This window comes from Octopus bimaculoides, chromosome 5 (assembly GCF_001194135.2).
Source record: "Octopus bimaculoides isolate UCB-OBI-ISO-001 chromosome 5, ASM119413v2, whole genome shotgun sequence".
NCBI classification, from domain to species: Eukaryota; Metazoa; Mollusca; class Cephalopoda; order Octopoda; family Octopodidae; genus Octopus; species Octopus bimaculoides.
This window is the reverse complement of record NC_068985.1, coordinates 25,868,098-25,885,597: the sequence shown is the minus strand read 5'-3', so window position 1 is coordinate 25,885,597 and position 17,500 is coordinate 25,868,098. Positions and strand designations below refer to the sequence as shown.

The following is a 17,500-nucleotide window of genomic DNA, read 5'->3' as shown; positions in this document are numbered from 1 at the left end:
AGTTTAGTTAATTACACAGATCCTGAAACTTGACTGATACCTATTTTATTGAACCTGGAGGAAAGAAAGGCAAAATTAACCTTGGCAAGTTTTGAACTCAAATCACAAAGCCAAAACTGCAAGGCAATTTTTCCACTGCTCTAACAGTTCTGCCGATCCATCAACCTCAGTAAAGAAAAGAAATAATGATTTCTTATTTGCTTCAAGGGCAATAAATAAGGTGATGTAGTTATGGGAAACAACAGAGTACAAAAAGATAGAAATGAAACAATACAACAAAGACACAGCCACCTAGAACCCATCAAAGAACTCCAAAGAACGAAAAACTACTTTGAAAACCAAGGGCAAAAACCCTCTCCTGGCTGTGTTCTCTAGCCTACAAATACATGCTAAGAGTAGACCCCTTCACACAAGTCATTCTCATTACTCATATCCATCTTTCAGTAAATTCACTGGCAGGCAGTATCTCTCTCTCCACATGGGTCTTCCTCATACAAAAGTATGGTAGTAATGATTTACAAAGGTATGAGTTTGTCTAACAAAAGCAAAAATTAAAATTCTTACTTACATAAATAGCATCCAAAAGGGCCATGGATTCTGCATTTTCAAACTTCTTGTTACTTGTAAACCAATGTATTAGTTGAAATACCAGGGTTTCAAACAGCTGTTTGGGAACCTAGAAAATTATCAATAAATTCATTTATATATATATATATATATATATATATATATTAGACAAGAACAGATAACAAACTCAAGGCTGTGAGGAGTTTTCAGGACATTTATAAAGAAAGAGATATAGTCTTACAGCTGTTTCTAGGATATTATGGATATCACTTCATCAGAGATGATGTGAAAGAGGTGAATGTTAGAGTTCAAAATAAGGAAATTATTATGGAAAAGGGAGAGATAGGGAAAATAGAGGGTAATAAAAGAATGAAAGTAGAAATAACATATAAAATATTGTCATTGCAGTTGTATTATTCGAGATATTATAAATGTCCTGGAAACTGCTCACAGCCTTGGCTTTGTTATCTGTTCATGTCTAATATATATATATATATATATATATATGCAGCCTAATACATGACCCACATTAAACTCCTCACTCGTATCACGATTGAACCAAAAGTTTGACTATGGTCTGTCCTTAGCACTTACTTAGCATTACCTGCCATTCTTTGGGTCTTCTAGACACCAATACCTTTTATACCCTCACTATATATATGCATATATACATACATATATGTACATACTTACATATATATTTATATATATGTGCATATATGGGTACAGGATGTCACGAAATGTAAACACCATGAATTCTGAATTACGAAAACAACACGAAATACCAGGTAAACTTATGAATGCAAACAAGAGAGACAATTGGAATACAAGACAAGTAACATAAAGAACGACCCTTCATTGGTTGTCGGCTGTTCAAAAGCCTTGCTAGTGGATTTTCAGAGATAGAAATTGAAAGAAGCCTGGCATTTCTTTGTTTGTTCATATGTGTGTGTGTGTCTGTGTGTGTGTATGTGTTTGTGTCTCTGAGTCTTGACATTATGTGATTGTTGTAAATAAATGCCATTCATTTCCAATACACAGCAAAAAACATGTTTGGCCATGGGGAAATATCACCTTGCTTGGAAACAGAAAAAGTTTGGTGACAGCTGTAGAAAATCTGTCTTAAGAGATTGAAACTTAAAAAAAACATACCTGATCCAAATCACATGCCAATTGGAGCAACACCGGAAAGACATTTTTATATATCGCTTCAAATGAGAAACAATAATCGCCTTCGACTGATGGTCCCTTCTGGACACTTTTTCCAAGAGAATACAGTACCGCAGAGTGCAAGAATTCACAGGCAGCAACTTTGGTCTGACGGTCACTTGATTTAGTAGCTAGCTCGAGAATAGGAGGTAAGAAAGGATCTGGGGGAAAAAAAAAACAACAAAAACACAAATGAAAGAAATAAAGTTAAGGCCGTCATTTTTTTTGGAATATTATCCTCTGATTAATTCATTACTTATGAAAAGCTTGAAGCAAAAATATAAGTAGAGAATGCAATAGAAGAACTGTTCTCCCCTTAATAAGCATTGAAAGTAATGAAGATACATGCAGAGAAAAGATCACAGTAACATACACTAGAAAAATAGTAGTTGAAGAGCACAGAACATTATTTACATAAGGCTCTTTTCATAAACAGAAAACATAAAAACCACAGCGAGCCTGGTGTAGCCATCTGGTTTCACCAGTCCTCAGTCAAATCGTCCAACCCATGCTAGCATGGAAAGTGGACGTTAAACGATGATGATGATGTATCTGAACTACATGGTCCGCAACCTGGTGTTCCAGTAGCAAAAGTCATATTGAAAGAAGAAATATATGATTTCTAACATAGGTACAAAGTCACACATTTTCTGGGGAAGGCTGGTCAAATAAATTGATCCTAGAACTTGGACTAGCATTTTTATTGACCTTGGAAGGATGAAAGACAACATCAAACCTAGGTTGAACTTGAAGTCAGGATATAAAACAGTGCAATGAGATACCACAAGGCATATTCCCTATTGCTATACTGATTCTGACATCCAAAGACAAAAATAATCCTTGTGATTTTATAATTTGCCATAAGGCTACAATTTTGTGGGGAAGGCTAAGTTAATTTTATCGACACCAGTTTATGACTGGTAATATTTTATAACACTGAGGAAAATGGAAAGCAAAGTTTACCTTAACAAAAGTTGAACTCAGAATGTAGCCTAATATTGGTTTCAAATTTTAGCACAAGCCAGGAATTTTGGGGGTGGGGCAAATCAGTTACATTGACCTTAGTACTTGACTGGTACTTATTTTATTGATTCTAAAAGAGAATCTTGGCAGAATTTGAACTTAGAACATAAAGATGAATGAAACACCACAAAGCATTTTGTCTGATGTTCTAATGATTCTGCCAGCTTTCTGTCTTAGAATGTAATCTAATATTGCAAGGTATTTGTCTCATGCCCAACCAACCCAATAATAATTGTTTCTATCATGGACACATGACCTCAAATTTGGGAGGAGGTATAGTTATATCAACTCCAGTACTTGACCCCTAGAAGAATGAAAAAGAATTCAGAATATTTATTTTATGAATCTTAGAAGGATAAAAGGCAAAAGTAACCTTGGTGAGATTTGAACTGAGAATGAAAAGAGCAACAACAGCAGTAACAACAACATTTTTTCCTATATTTCTATATGTATGTGAATGATAAATTTCAGTATATAATGATTGAAAGTACCTAAATAAATGGTTGGTTTCATGTCAGTAAAAGGTAAGTCAAATTTCAAGTGCTTCTCAGTGTCCCAGGCTACAGCATACTTCAAGACATCTTGGTCAGAATTTGCTAATAAATCTTTATTAAAATTGCCACCAATATTACCTAGGTATTTTGCAATTCTGTATTTTATTTTACTCAGTTCAGAGTCTGGATCCTGCTCAAAGAAAGAAAGGAGATAAAAAAAAAAATGAATATCAACAAATAAACAGTAATAAAACTATGGCAAGATATTCTGGCAACTCAATGGTGCTGATGATATGAAAATAAAAATACATCTAGTCCATACTGTAAAGTGATTGGTATTAGAAGGGGCATCCGGTCATAGAAGCCATGTCAAAACTACATCACTGGAGCATGATGTAGTCCTTGGGCCCATCAGATCCTGTCAAACTGTACAACCCAAGCCAACATGGAACATGGACACTAAATGATGATGATGATGATTTTTCATGCTGATTTTTTTTCTTTCCATTCATCAATGTTAATATTTTCAAAAAGAGTTTAAAAACAATAGAGTGTATTATTAATTCCTAACATTGGTACAAAGCCGAACATTTTGACTGTGGGAATATTCGATTATACTGACTGTTCTTAACTGGGCTTTTTTTCATGAACCCCAAAAGAATGAAACTGCCACAAGGTCTAGTCTTTGTGGCTGGGCCTTGTATGATGATTTGTATGCTCCAATGATCCTGAATGCTGCCAGGTAGGCTTCCCATGATGGTCAGGTCAAAGAATAGAGGCTAAACTAATACAGATCACTTCTTCCCAAAGGTAAAAATGTTAAAAATGGCTTCAAAAAAAAACCCAGAGTTACAGAAGCATTAATGACAATTCAAAACCAACAAGAACCAGGACAGAAAACAGCCTGGAGTTGAAAACAGTGGAGAAAAGTTGCCACAGGGAGTGAAAAGGTTATGTAAGTAAATGAATAAAAGGTAAAAGCTGAATGGATTTTAACTTAGAGTATTAATGGTTCTAGTGGAGGTGCAATGGCCTAGTGGTTAGGGCAGCGGACTCGCGGTCATAGGATCGCGGTTTCGATTCCCAGACCGGGCGTTTTGAGTGTTTATTGAGCGAAAACACCTAAAGTTCCACGAGGCTCCGGCAGGGGATGGTGGCGAACCCTGCTGTACTCTTTCACCACAACTTTCTCTCACTCTTACTTCCTGTTTCTGTTGTGCCTGTAATTCAAAGGGTCAGCCTTGTCACATTGTGTCACGCTGAATATCCCCGAGAACTACGTTAAGGGTACACGTGTCTGTGGAGTGCTCAGCCACTTGCACGTTAATTTCACGAGCAGGCTGTTCCGTTGATCGGATCAACTGGAACCCCCGACGTCGTAAGCGACGGAGTGCCAACAACAACAACAGCAATGGTTATAAGTAAAAACTCAAAAACATTTAGTCCACCATTCTATCAGTTCTGCCAATCTACAGCTTCTTTTCAAATTTAGTGTAATAGTAATACCTCCAAGAGCTGTAGCTTCTATAGTGGCTGAGGAATAATTACTAGAATACAAGTTTAATGCTGGTAACACATCCAGAAAAGTGGTTATTTAAGATAGAGAGACTAACTGAATTTCGTAAGGTGTTTACACAAAGTACTGGCAGTGGATTGTATAATGCATCTTTAGTTACACTATTTCTAGAATGCCTTTGAAATAGGCATATTCAATGAGGCTTGTCCTGTTGTGGGAAGGAGGAGGAGTTGTTATTGTCAATTAAAAGATGAGCATGTAAGTGTAGAAGATAATTGCTCCACTACTAAAAGGATGCTAATCTAAGAGAAGTAACTGTTCTCAGAAGAACTGGTACCCATTCTTCACAGATACTTTCAACCAAGGGTATGTGTACAATACAGTATCCTACTCAGGGACACAGCTTTCAGTGGGCTATAGCTTACAATCTATAAGATAGTGTTTATTTTATAATGTAATTGGTTGACATAGACCAATAGACCAATCACTGATTTACTGCAGTTTTGATGGTGAGAATGACACCAGGAGTATCTTCAACACAATGTGGTACAAATATCACAAAAGACATCGTTTGAAGAGCAGTTCTTCTTTTGTTGTTTTCTCATCAATGTTTATACCCTATGGCAAAAGACACTTGTCTGAAGTGTCACACAATGGGACCAAAACAGGAACTATGTGATTGCGGAATGAAATTCTTAAAGACACGCTTGCTTTATTTCTTTAGCTATTTCCAGTTAATGATGGCATATAAATAACAAGGAATAATTTTTAAAGGAGTTAATCAAGAAAATACCAGACATACCAGGATGTAGCGTTTCTTTTTTAAGTCTATATTAGTGAGGTCAATATCATCAGAACCTGGAATACAAAGGATCATAAAATGACACATGAAAATAAAATCATAATGAAGCAAACACAATATCATCTTATATATTATATAACATTATAATACATATTATATTATAATATACTATATAATACTATATATATTCTTGTATTCTTTAACTTATTACAATCATTGGACTGGGGCCATGCTTTTGAAGGTTTTAGTTGATCAGATTGATTCATGTTGACCTCAGTAGTATCACTGGTACTTATTTTATTGAACACAAAAGGGAGAAAGGCAAGGTTAGCATTATCTTACCAGCTATGAAGAAACAGAACTTGAATGATGTCAATTAATACAAAACATCTTTACATCATAAGAATTTTGAAACTTCAAGCGACATTTTTAATAGTGGAAGTAAATGAAGCTATAAATAATAGCATGTAGGATATTGGGTTACCAAAAAAGCAAAACCCTTGCATGGATAGCCTTTGACTTTTTCTAACTAAGGAGCTTTTTTTTTTAACTCAATATCTTAGATGTTATTAAGTATAGTTTTATCTGTTTCGAGTTCTACTAATATAAATGATATACAAATCATCTTTGTATACTACCCATGACATACACACATATATGTTCAGGCATGGCTTTGTGTTAAAAAGTTTGCTTCTCAAGCATATGGTTTTGGGTTCAGTTCTACTATGTAACACCTTCGGTAAGTGTCTTTTATCATACCTCTGGGCTGACCAAAGCCTTGTGAATAGATTTGGTAGATGAAAACTGAAAGAATCTATCGTCTTTTTTTAAACATATACTGAGAAATTACGGAAACAGATGAAGGTTATTATGGTAGAATAAAGTAACTCCTTTCTGAATGAATGCATGCCGTTGTACAAATAAAATATGTTAGCATTATCTTACCCCTTTCTGATGTTTTAATGAAGGGATCTAAATGAGGCAAAACTTGAGAATAAACAGTCTTCAAAGCATCTTGGGATAAACCTTCACTCCAGTATTCCAAAGTATCCATTGCAGCATTGGCAAGAGGAAGGTAGGTTGAACCAATAGAAAGTGACATCTAAGAAATCATAAATAGGCAAAACATTGTATTTATCAGATCATCTGTTTGTTGATGTGAGGGAGATGCTAAAATGAAAAGAAAAACAAAATGACAAAGGAGAATAGTTCAAACTACTCCTGAAGCACTGACAATATCTTCTCTTCTGTTCACCTTGCACCTTGAGGGTTTGCTCTGGCACTCCATCACTACCATTTTGTTATCTTCTCAGCTACTACCACCCATTTAAAATGCAGGGTAGCCATGTATCTTCTCTATAACACTTATGCCTGTCCCTCTATCATACTTTAATCTCTCAACATTTGGCATAAAGCCACCTTCTCCTTCTCACCCCCACTTGCCCCCTACATTAGTGGGGCTTGTTTTTTTTCCTTTTCTGGTACTTTTTTGGTTCTCTGTTTGCAAGTTGTTTAGCGACTTCACTGGTGCTGGTGGCCCAAGAAAAGTTCTCAGTACACATTTGTAAACAGGTTGGCATTAGGAAGGGCAAAGCTGACATTGAAGCACAATACAGCTCTGCAGTTTGTCAGACTCTGTGAAACCATCCAACCCATACCAGCATGAAAACTGATGAGAATGATGGTGACAGCATCAACAACAGTGATGACAACAACAGTGATGACAACAACAATGATGATAAATACAGTTTTTCTGATTTGATTCTTAATAAAAACAAAATAGGTAAAAGAATGCAGGTGAAACACAGAAACCAAGACAATGGGCTGTCCTTAACCCTTTTACTCATGAACACAACACGTTACCTGGTCCAGTAATTGAAACCATAATCTTACAATCCTGAGTCCAACACCCTAACCACTAAGCCACGTGCCTCCACTACTTGAATAAGGTTAGCTTGCAACTGATTAAGATAGAAAATCTTCTGCTTCTGAACAGGAAGCCTGATGTTTTAGATGTAGCTTTGTATTGTTTAGCTGAAATTCCTTTGAGAGAATATCAGAGATTGTGAAGCCTTTGGAGGGTTTTAGTCTGTGTTGAGGGTTTGCTATGTGGTTTAGTGGTGGTAGTGTAGTGCAAGGCTGTTTTCTTGATATGTGTAATAATTGTGTTTTGGTGACACAAGAGACTATAACACCATGCATCCACTGAAGAATGTTTTCAAAGATACTGTTGAATGGAAGCAATGCGGGGCAGGCCTGAGTTATGTGGACAGCATCTGTAATAAAGGGCTATCTTTTGTAGAATTCACTCTATTGTAAAGAACCAGGACCAGTCTCTATCTCTAATGAAAAGGAAGAAGGGTATGAGAGAGAGAGAGGGAGAGGGAGAGAGAGAGAGAGAGAGAGAGAGAGAGAGAAGCAGGAGTGTTGACACATACTGAGATGGTGTAAAGTCAACAGGAAACTTCCATTCCAAGGAATAAAACATAGAACCAATACAAGAGTAATTTCGTTTGGATGTTCTCTTCCCAGACAAGCTCAAAGACTTTGCTGATGTCAGACAACACTTCCATTGATTTTGCAAAAGTTTAAGAACATGAAATCAATGATGAGAAGAGAAGCATGAAGCATGACTAAAAAAAAGATAATGAAAAATTCTTCATTTCCCAAATCTTCATTAAACTAATTGATTTCTTCATAATTTTATCACTAGTTTTTATTAGTGCTGGGATAGGATTTTTCTTTCAATAAATCAAAACTTACCCGAATAGCTGGCAAAAGGTCACTGATTTGATCTACAATAAGTTCTGTGGGAAGAGACAATACCAATGTCAGGCAGGCAGCAAGTAATTCCTCTTTGTATTGTTTCAGTTGTACTAAAATCTGAAAAATAAAAATCAAAGAAAATAAAAGAAAGAAAAAAAAAAGCATAGTTGATATGTACTTTGTATTTTCAGGTATTCTAGTTTGAACTATGAAAACTATATTAAACTTTAAAACATTTATAAAAAAAAAAAAAAGTTACAGTATCATCATCATTGTTTAATGTCCACTTTCCATGCTAGCATGGAAAGCGGATGTTAAACGATGATGATAATGATGATGATGATACTGTAACATTTTTTGTTACAGTATATATTGTCATATTTTGCCTTTGCCATTCTTTTATGAAGGGTGTATGAAAAGGTTCACAGACAGATTATGAAGGAGTGATGCTAGAACTGTGAAATCTTGCATGCATTAATTTCAACTCTTCTGATTCACAGTATAGCTTCTTTCCAGGTAAACTGACATCTGACTGTTCAAAGAAGACTTTAAAAGTAACATGTAGCAACTTCTCTTAAAATTTGGCATCATAGAAAAGGGTTTAGTCCCCAAGGACATTCCTGATGATATAGTTGCTACATAAAGGGATGACACTCAAACTTTATCAACAATGTAAAAGCAGGCAACTGAAATAAAGAGGAGAAAGAAGAATTTTGAAGATGCTCCAAGGTCTAGACGTGCTGAAACTGCCACCATTGAGAAAAACATTGATCTTGTTAACCATATGGAGACAGATGACAGGTGATTGATTATTAGTCAAATAGCTGTTGCTCTAAGTATATCCTGTGAGAAAGTTGAGAATATTCTGCACATTGAACTTGGCAAGATGAAGGTTTGCTGAACTGTTGAGTTAAGGGGGTGTAAACAAACCAACACTGGGACAAATACAAGACTAAGAGAAATACACACATGATAGACATCCATACAGCTTCTGTCTACCAAATTCACTCACAAGGCATTGGTTGGCCTGAAGTTATAGCAGAACACATTCACCCAAAGGTGCTACACAGTGGAAATGAACCTGAAACCATGTAGTTGCAGAGTAAGCTTCTTAACTACCACATCCTTGCGTATGCTTATACACAGCCATCATTCATAATTGTTAAAAAAGTATTGTGAGTTAGCAACAGAAAGTCATGAGTAGGTGGAGGTACACAAAAGAAGGTTTAAGTAATTAGGGAAGCCGAAGAAAACTTGGTTATGCATTTCAGATGATCATGAATTGCAATAAGTGGTAGTGATGTACTACAGGCTCTACTCTCTTCAAAAACAGATATAAAAATGATAATGATGATGACAATGGCAATCTGTATTCTTTATAACTGAAACAATACTAGGTAACACTATCATCATCATCATCATCATTTAATGTCCATTTTCCATGCTGGTATGGGTTGGATGGTTTGACCAAAAACTGGTAAGCTACATCAGGTTTCAATCTAATTTGGCATGGTTTCCATAGCTGGATGCCCTTCCTAACGCCAACCACTCCAAGAGTGTAGTGGGTGCTGTGAAATGATAATCTATATAAGGAAAAAAAAAAACCACATATGATATGCAAATGAATGATATTTGTTATGAAATTTACAGAGTTTACAAAATGTAAACTATGTTAATACAGTTGTGAGCAATAGATTCAATTTAAGTAGGATATAAGCCATTTCTGTACCTCCTTACTATACTTCTTTATGAGTATACAACAAGCAATCTTCTCTGCATTTGTCTGGTTTGAATCTTCAGTAATTTTTAAATTGTCAATGGAAATTCCCTGTAAATAGATAAACATAGAAATAGAAACATCAAAACAAATTTTACTTTGAATTTAGAATTAACAGCTGTAGGAGTAGAAGTGACAGCATATAATAATGATTTTAAGGTGTTGTTATGCATATATGTAGCTTAAAAAAACCCTCCCCTTCTATCCCTTTCCATAATTCACATTGCCTCTAAAGCTACTTCTTTGCTGAAGTAATGAACTAGTTAACTTGTTACTTTCACCACCCACTCTGAAGATATGAGATAGAAAGTGTAAGACTACAGCAGTTAGCTTTTTTTTCTTTTAAAGCTTGACACTTTAGAGAGAGAAAGCAAATCATTCATTAGCATTCAATTTAGTCAACCTACAGAAAATAATAGGCAAAATTCCCATAAATCACATTCTGCCATCCTAAATTAAGGCTATATTAAACAATACAGTTTCTAATATACAAATGGTGGGGTTGCCATGATTGGAAGTTCTTTCCTCATAGTTTTATTTTTCTATGACTCATCTGGGAATACACAATAAGGTTTACTTTGTGCCAATGTGAGAAGCAAACTTCTTAATCACCCCACCATATAAAGTGAGACAACATGGTCGTGTTTAGAATGCTTATGATTACAGGTCTGACTGATGAAAACTAACATAGGACTAAACGTTAACATCAATGTCTCAGTTGCTGATGATTCTTATTCATCAGTAGAATATTTTCTGAATTCATACCTTAAAGTAGTGCAAATCTCTGGCTATTTTCATACAGACAGTCAACAATCTGTGAAAACCACTAACAAGAGGTGTTCTGAAAAAGAAATAGAAGAAAATTCATAACTGTAACAACACATCACATACTGAAATTACAACACGATATCTTTGTTATACATGACTTTTCTAAGCATACTGTTACTCTTTTACTTGGTTCAGTCATTTGACTGTGGCCATGCTGGAGCACTGCCTTTAGTCGAGCAAATTGACCCCAGGACTTATTCTATCAGTCTCTTTTTGACGAACCGCTAAGTTACGGGGATGTAAACACACCAGCATCGGTTGTCAAGCGATGGTGAAGGGACAAACACAAACACACATACATATATATATATATATATATATATATATATATATATATATATATATATATATATATATATATATATACATATATACGATGGGCTTCTTTCAGTTTCCGTCTACCAAATCTACTCACAAGGCTTTGGTCGGCCTGAGGCTATAGTGGAAGACACTTGCCCAAGGTGCCATGCAGTGGGACTGAACCTGGAACCATGTGGTTCGTAAACAAGCTAATTACCACACAGCCACTCCTATGCCTATGTAAGTATTATGATTTAAAGTAAGAAAAAAAAAAGAGAAAAAAAATTACTACTGGCTGTGTGGTAAGAAGCTTGCTTCCTCACCACATAGATCTGGGTTCAGTCCCACAGCATGGCACCTTGGGCAAGTGCCTTCTTTAGCCTCAGGCCAACCAAAGCCTTGTGAATGGATTTGGTAGATGGAAACTGAAAGAAGATTGTTGTGTGTAAACACACATAAATATATGTGTGTATTTGTATGTGTTGGTGTGTTTATGTCCCTGTAACATAGCAGCTTAGCAAAAGTGACCTATAAAATAAGTAACATCATAAAAAAAAAAGAAAAAATAAGTAGTGGGGTCGATTCATTTGAATAAAAATTCTTCAATATGGCCACAGTGTAATGACTGAAATAAGTTTAAAAAAAAAAAAAATCTAGGACTGTCTGTTATAAAATCTCAAACAGAAATATATATTTTTTTACTGACCTTGTGGAAATTTTAACCAGGAAATTGCAATATCTGAACAACCATTTTCTGAACATTTTTTTCTCATTTTTGTCCAGAAATTCACTGGAAAAGAAACGAAAAAATATAAAAACATAAACCAAGAGACACTTTTAGGAATTGTATTGATATGTATTTCAATAACATGTGGGAAGAAATAAATGAAAAATGCAAGGTTATAAGAAGAAAAGAGACTTAATTTTGATTTCATTTCATAGTTCTAAGCAAATAGTAGGCTGAGGTGTTTCAGTGTCAAATAGAATGCCATGTCTTTAGTTCAGATTTGCTGCATCTTAAAATTTACTGCTATGTAAATGTGTTGGTTAACCTACAATCAGTCCTGATCAACCAAACTTATGATCAGTGATGCTTTAGGTCATGTTTATTTATCTGTAACTTCATTATCCAATGTGTCCTTCCATTTTTGAAAATGAGAGGGTGTGATATGCGCATGATTTGCTATTTCTGGAAGATTGAGTAACCATGTAGATGTTGCTGGTATGCATGAGTGATTGTTGGTCTTCCATAAACAGCCTTACCTGGTCTTGTGCCTTGGTGGGGAACTTTCTAGGTGCAATCCCATGGTCATTCGTGACTAACAATGGTAGCAATTGTCTCTCTTCCCTGTGTGTGTGTGTGTGTGTGTGTGTGTGTTTCCTCGAGAATTTACTTTGTGAATAAATGACTGAATTGATGCTACGAAGATTATCATTTTTCGTATAATAAACTTCACAGATGAAACATGGTTTATTTTCACTCTCATCATCTAAAAATGCAGTCAATAATTCAAAAAATTTACAATTTTATTCAAGATTGATTCTCAGTTTGAAGACATTGAATAGAGCAGTTTCTCTGATCCTTCTGCCTGATACCTGCATTATTTTGGTACTTCTCTCTCACCTGTAATTGCTGTTGTGGATCCTTATGATATTTGGAACTTAGATTCAATGCATAAGGGCGGGTATAATGCAGTATGTTTTGTTTGAATTTGAGATGGCTTAAAGGGGGCAGAACCCCCCATGAAAATTCATAAATTTTCGATGTTGATGAAATTTCAACTATGGGTAATTGATACACATCAAGAAGTATTCTCAAAGTTTCCACTTCTCATGAGGATTCTAAGACCTCCCAATGGGGGCCTTAGCTCCCAAATTTTAGTAATTTTTTATGATCCAAAACTAGGTCAAAATTACTGAATAGATCTTAATGAAATTTTGAAATTATATTCTATGCATAAGGGTCATAATCCCCATGAAAATTCATATATTTTTGCTGTTGATGAAATTTTAACCATAGATATTAGATACAAATGAAGTAATATTTCTAAAATTTCATCTTCTTAGAAGTTACGAAGACCCCCTTCATGCGGACTTAACACCCACAATTTAGTCATTTTATCTAAGCAAAGATGAATACAGTTGTACTCTTGGAAGCTGAAGGGTCACCCGAGCATAAAAGATGAGCGTTATTTGTAATTCAATGGTACAACAGTGTAAGAGTTTGCTTTGAGATATACTTAGATTGTGATTTCTGCAATGTGGTGCATAAATTGTCAAGTAAATGAGAGGCATCTTTGCCTCCACTGATTCAGTTGCAAAGTGTTCAGTAAAGTTATTTGGTTGCAGACCTCCTTTGAGTCTTTTTATTATCACTGGGTCACACATAGTCCCCCGATGGTAACATTGATTTCAAGGCCTTCCCAGATGAGTGACTGGTTATTGAAAGACATTTATAGATAGTAAATTTATTCTGTCCAGTTACCTATCGGTATAGTGATCATTTGCAAACTCCAGAGGTGACACTTTCATTTCCCCATACCCCTCACGTCACACAGTTGTTAATGTTTCAGTTGGGTCACGCCCTTCCAATTGCTATAGATCCGTAATGAATCTTACGGATGTGCCTGTCACCTGTATGGTGAGGAATCCTACACTGGGGAGTAGTAATGACTAGGGTAGGGTACCTGACTGCTTATTGTGATCATTCGTCTTTTGGTTTCCTGTTGCTTTGCTCTCTTTTACAAACCCAATGAACATACATGTATTTCCTATTTCAAAGAAATTCGAACAATACATATAAGACCCAAGTTAAAAAGATTCTCAACAATTCAACTTCTCTGGTTGATATTAAGACACCCACACCCAATAAGGGCCTTAACTCCCACATTTTAGAGCTCCATGACTTCCATTTTTCAGGAGCAAAATCCTTTTAACAGGTTCCATAAGACTGGAATTTTGGATTCTGCACATAAAGATCAATAGTATGGGCTACATGTGTCATGATTAGAATTTTTTAGGGTTTGTAAAGATGGAAAGAACCCTCATCTGCAATTTTGATGAAATTCGAATCATAGGTATTCCAGTTCATTAGAGAAAACATAACAGAAAAGTCTAATTCTTCAATTGCATGTAACATGAGCAACGCCGGGTATCTCTGCTAGTATGTTATATATGTACGTATGTATCTGTGTGAGTGTTTTCATGTTTGTCTCTAATCAACACTTGACAACAGTGTGGGTTTGTTTATGTTCCCCATAACATAACGGTTTGATAAAAAGAAACCATCAGAAAAAGTAACAGGCTTAAAAATAAGTACTGGGGCTGATTTGTTTGACTAAATCCTTCAAGTTGGTGCCCCAACATGGCTGCAGTCCAAAGACTGAAACAAATAAAAGAGATAAAAAAATAGATAAATAAATACATAAATCAAATCAATAAAAGAAAAAAACCCACAAAACGTCTACTGTTAACACTGAACAAAAACACTTAAATTACCAGCAGAAATTAACGATATTGTAAAACACTTGGTGGTCCTGGACACAATTTAGTTTGATGTTATGCACTGGATCAGCTGATACAGTAGGTAAGTCCATGGGAGAGCTAGTGCTGGGTGAAGGTGGAATAACCTAAAAGAAAATAGAGTATTGTTTCAAAAGTGCAATGTATTTACATTTATTGTGATACATCAATTTGATTTCAAGACAATGTTTTCTGTTAAATATTAGATTCAGCTTTGATAGTTGTTGCTTTTGGCACTCTGTTGCTTACGACGTTGAGGGTTCCAGTTGATCCGATCAACGGAACAGCCTGCTCGTGAAATTAATGTGCAAGTGGCTGAGCACTCCACAGACACATGTACCCTTAACGTAGTTCTTAGGGAGATTCAGCGTGACAAGGCTGACCTTTTGAATTACAGGCACAACAGAAACAGGAAATAAGAGTGAGAGAAAGTTGTGGTGAAAGAGTACAGCAGGGTTCGCCACCATCCCCTGCCGGAGCCCCGTGGAGCTTTAGGTGTTTTCGCTCAATAAACACTCACAACGCCCGGTCTGGGAATCGAAACCGTGATCCTATGACCGCGAGTCTGCTGCCCTAACCACTGGGCCATTGCGCCTCCACCAGCTTTCATAGTATATTGGTAGAAATGAGCTGTTACCTGGAAATTATTTAAAAAACACAAATTTTTGCAACAGCTTTTGTGTATAACTATGCAAAGCATATGACACTGCTTCATTAGTTTTCCGAAACAGGAAAGAATTGTTTCATCCATGAAATGGTTGAAAGGTAGCAATAAAAACAGCAACTAAATTTAAGGTGTCTCAGCTGATGAAAACTAAAGGTTCAGATAGTCGACTTAAAAAGCACTTTATCAGAGAGCTTTATGAATGGTGTCCATGGGCTGGGAGGTGGCATCAAACTGAGAGATATTGATTAAATCTACGACACAAGAACTGATACAATCCGTCTAAATGGATTCCACACAATCTCCATCAACCAAATTTCAGTCACAAATCTTTGGTTGACATGAGGATATGGTAGAAGACACCTGGCAAGTTTCACACAATAAGATCAAACCTGATATCATGCCATTGCTAAATAAGCTTAAACCATACAGTCATGTCACCACCACCGCCACTGCCACCACTACCATCGTCATCGTCATCATCATCATCATTTAATGTCAGTGCTTCATACTGGTTTGGGTTTGAAGGTTCAACAGGATCCAATTAGCCTGATGACTGTATTTGGTTTCTATGGCTGAATACCTTTCCTAATGCCAGCAATTTTACAGAGGGTACCAAGTAGCAGCACAAGTGCAGCACTAAGTAATATGTAAGACAAAACCCCTTCAAAGAGCACGGATGCAGTATTGAAGGAGGGCCAGGAACAGATGTTTTGCTGTATAGGAGATACATGGGTATCCCAGCAAGAACCATTTATATTCAGTTTTAAACATGATACTGAAAAAGTATTCAACTAATCGAAAATCTACTTTAAAAAAGCAAAATAAATAAGAAGAGAAGTAAAAGATGAAGCTTACCACATCTTGTGAGATACTTGTGTTAATAGTCAAGTCAAGTGACTCAATGATATGAATAACAGAAGAAAGTATTTCATCATAAAGTAATTGTGTAAGTTTTTCACGATCACTGAAGCTATAGCCAATGGTGGAGAGTTCCTAATAAGAAACAAAATTAAACATTACAAAGAAATTGTCACCTACTTTAATGAATTCATGATCATCATCATTTTAATGTCAACATTTCCATTCTTGAATGAGTCAGATAGAGTTTACTGAGATATATTTTCTATAGCTGCATGCTTTTCCTGTCACCAACTCTCTCATCTGTTTCCAAGTAAAGTAATATTTCCTTATGGCCAGAAATGTTCTCACAGAATATTGGAAATGAATGAGATTACTTGTATGACAGTGAAAATCATTTTACAACTATTATGCAATGCAAAGACAAAAAGACAGGCACATACACACACATACTCACAAGATAGGTTTCTTTCAGTTTCTGTCAACCAAATCCACTCACAAGGCTTTGGCTGGCCTGGAGCTATGGTAGAAGACACTTGCCCAAGGTGTCAAGGATTATGTGGCTGGGAAGCAAAATGTTTTAGTATACAGTCACACTTGCATCTGCAGTAATCTTGCTTTCTTGTTCCTACCTTTTTACCAATTTTTATCAATTCTACAGACCATTATTTGATCACTCCACTGAAGTAACTATATCTAGAATGTCAGACTTTGTTACTCCTCATGGTAACTGAATTTGTTGATCCTTACAAGCTTTCTTGTTATTTGGCTGTGTGGTAAGAAGCTTATACTTCCAGGTTCAGTCCCAGCACATGGTACTTTGAGCAAGTGTCTTCTACTATAGCCTCAGGCCAACCAAATCCTTGTGAATGGATTTTGTAGATAAAAACTGAAAGAAGCTTGTTGTATATATATATATATATATATATATATATAAATTATAATACAGGGTATCAAGAGATACCACCACGCTGAAAAAATAGCAGTCAAATCCTGACTCTAAAACCACAATAAATGTCCGCATGGCACGATTAGCGAAGACGAAGACCAAATGAACCAGTAAAAATAAGATAATTCCAAATCCTGGATTTCTGGCTTTGCATAAATAATAATGCTCTGCCTTCATCAGTGGAATATATTCATTTGGTCTTCGTCTTCGCTAATCGTGCCA

General features: G+C 35.8%; 1 protein-coding gene across 1 annotated transcript in view; it reads right to left on the bottom strand.

Moving 5' to 3' along the window:
• The window catches only part of LOC106874950 (DNA-dependent protein kinase catalytic subunit), a 185,220-nt gene that overhangs the window by 121,740 nt on the left and 45,980 nt on the right, over positions 1-17,500 (bottom strand). The window contains exons 16-26 of the mRNA XM_052968027.1: positions 16,327-16,464; positions 14,781-14,911; positions 11,989-12,072; positions 10,920-10,995; positions 10,107-10,205; positions 8,375-8,494; positions 6,557-6,713; positions 5,612-5,667; positions 3,291-3,483; positions 1,720-1,937; positions 569-676 (exon numbers count right to left, since the gene is read on the bottom strand). Of these exons, the coding sequence (XP_052823987.1) occupies positions 569-676; positions 1,720-1,937; positions 3,291-3,483; positions 5,612-5,667; positions 6,557-6,713; positions 8,375-8,494; positions 10,107-10,205; positions 10,920-10,995; positions 11,989-12,072; positions 14,781-14,911; positions 16,327-16,464 (1,380 nt within the window). The remainder of the gene's footprint in view (positions 1-568; positions 677-1,719; positions 1,938-3,290; positions 3,484-5,611; positions 5,668-6,556; positions 6,714-8,374; positions 8,495-10,106; positions 10,206-10,919; positions 10,996-11,988; positions 12,073-14,780; positions 14,912-16,326; positions 16,465-17,500) is intronic.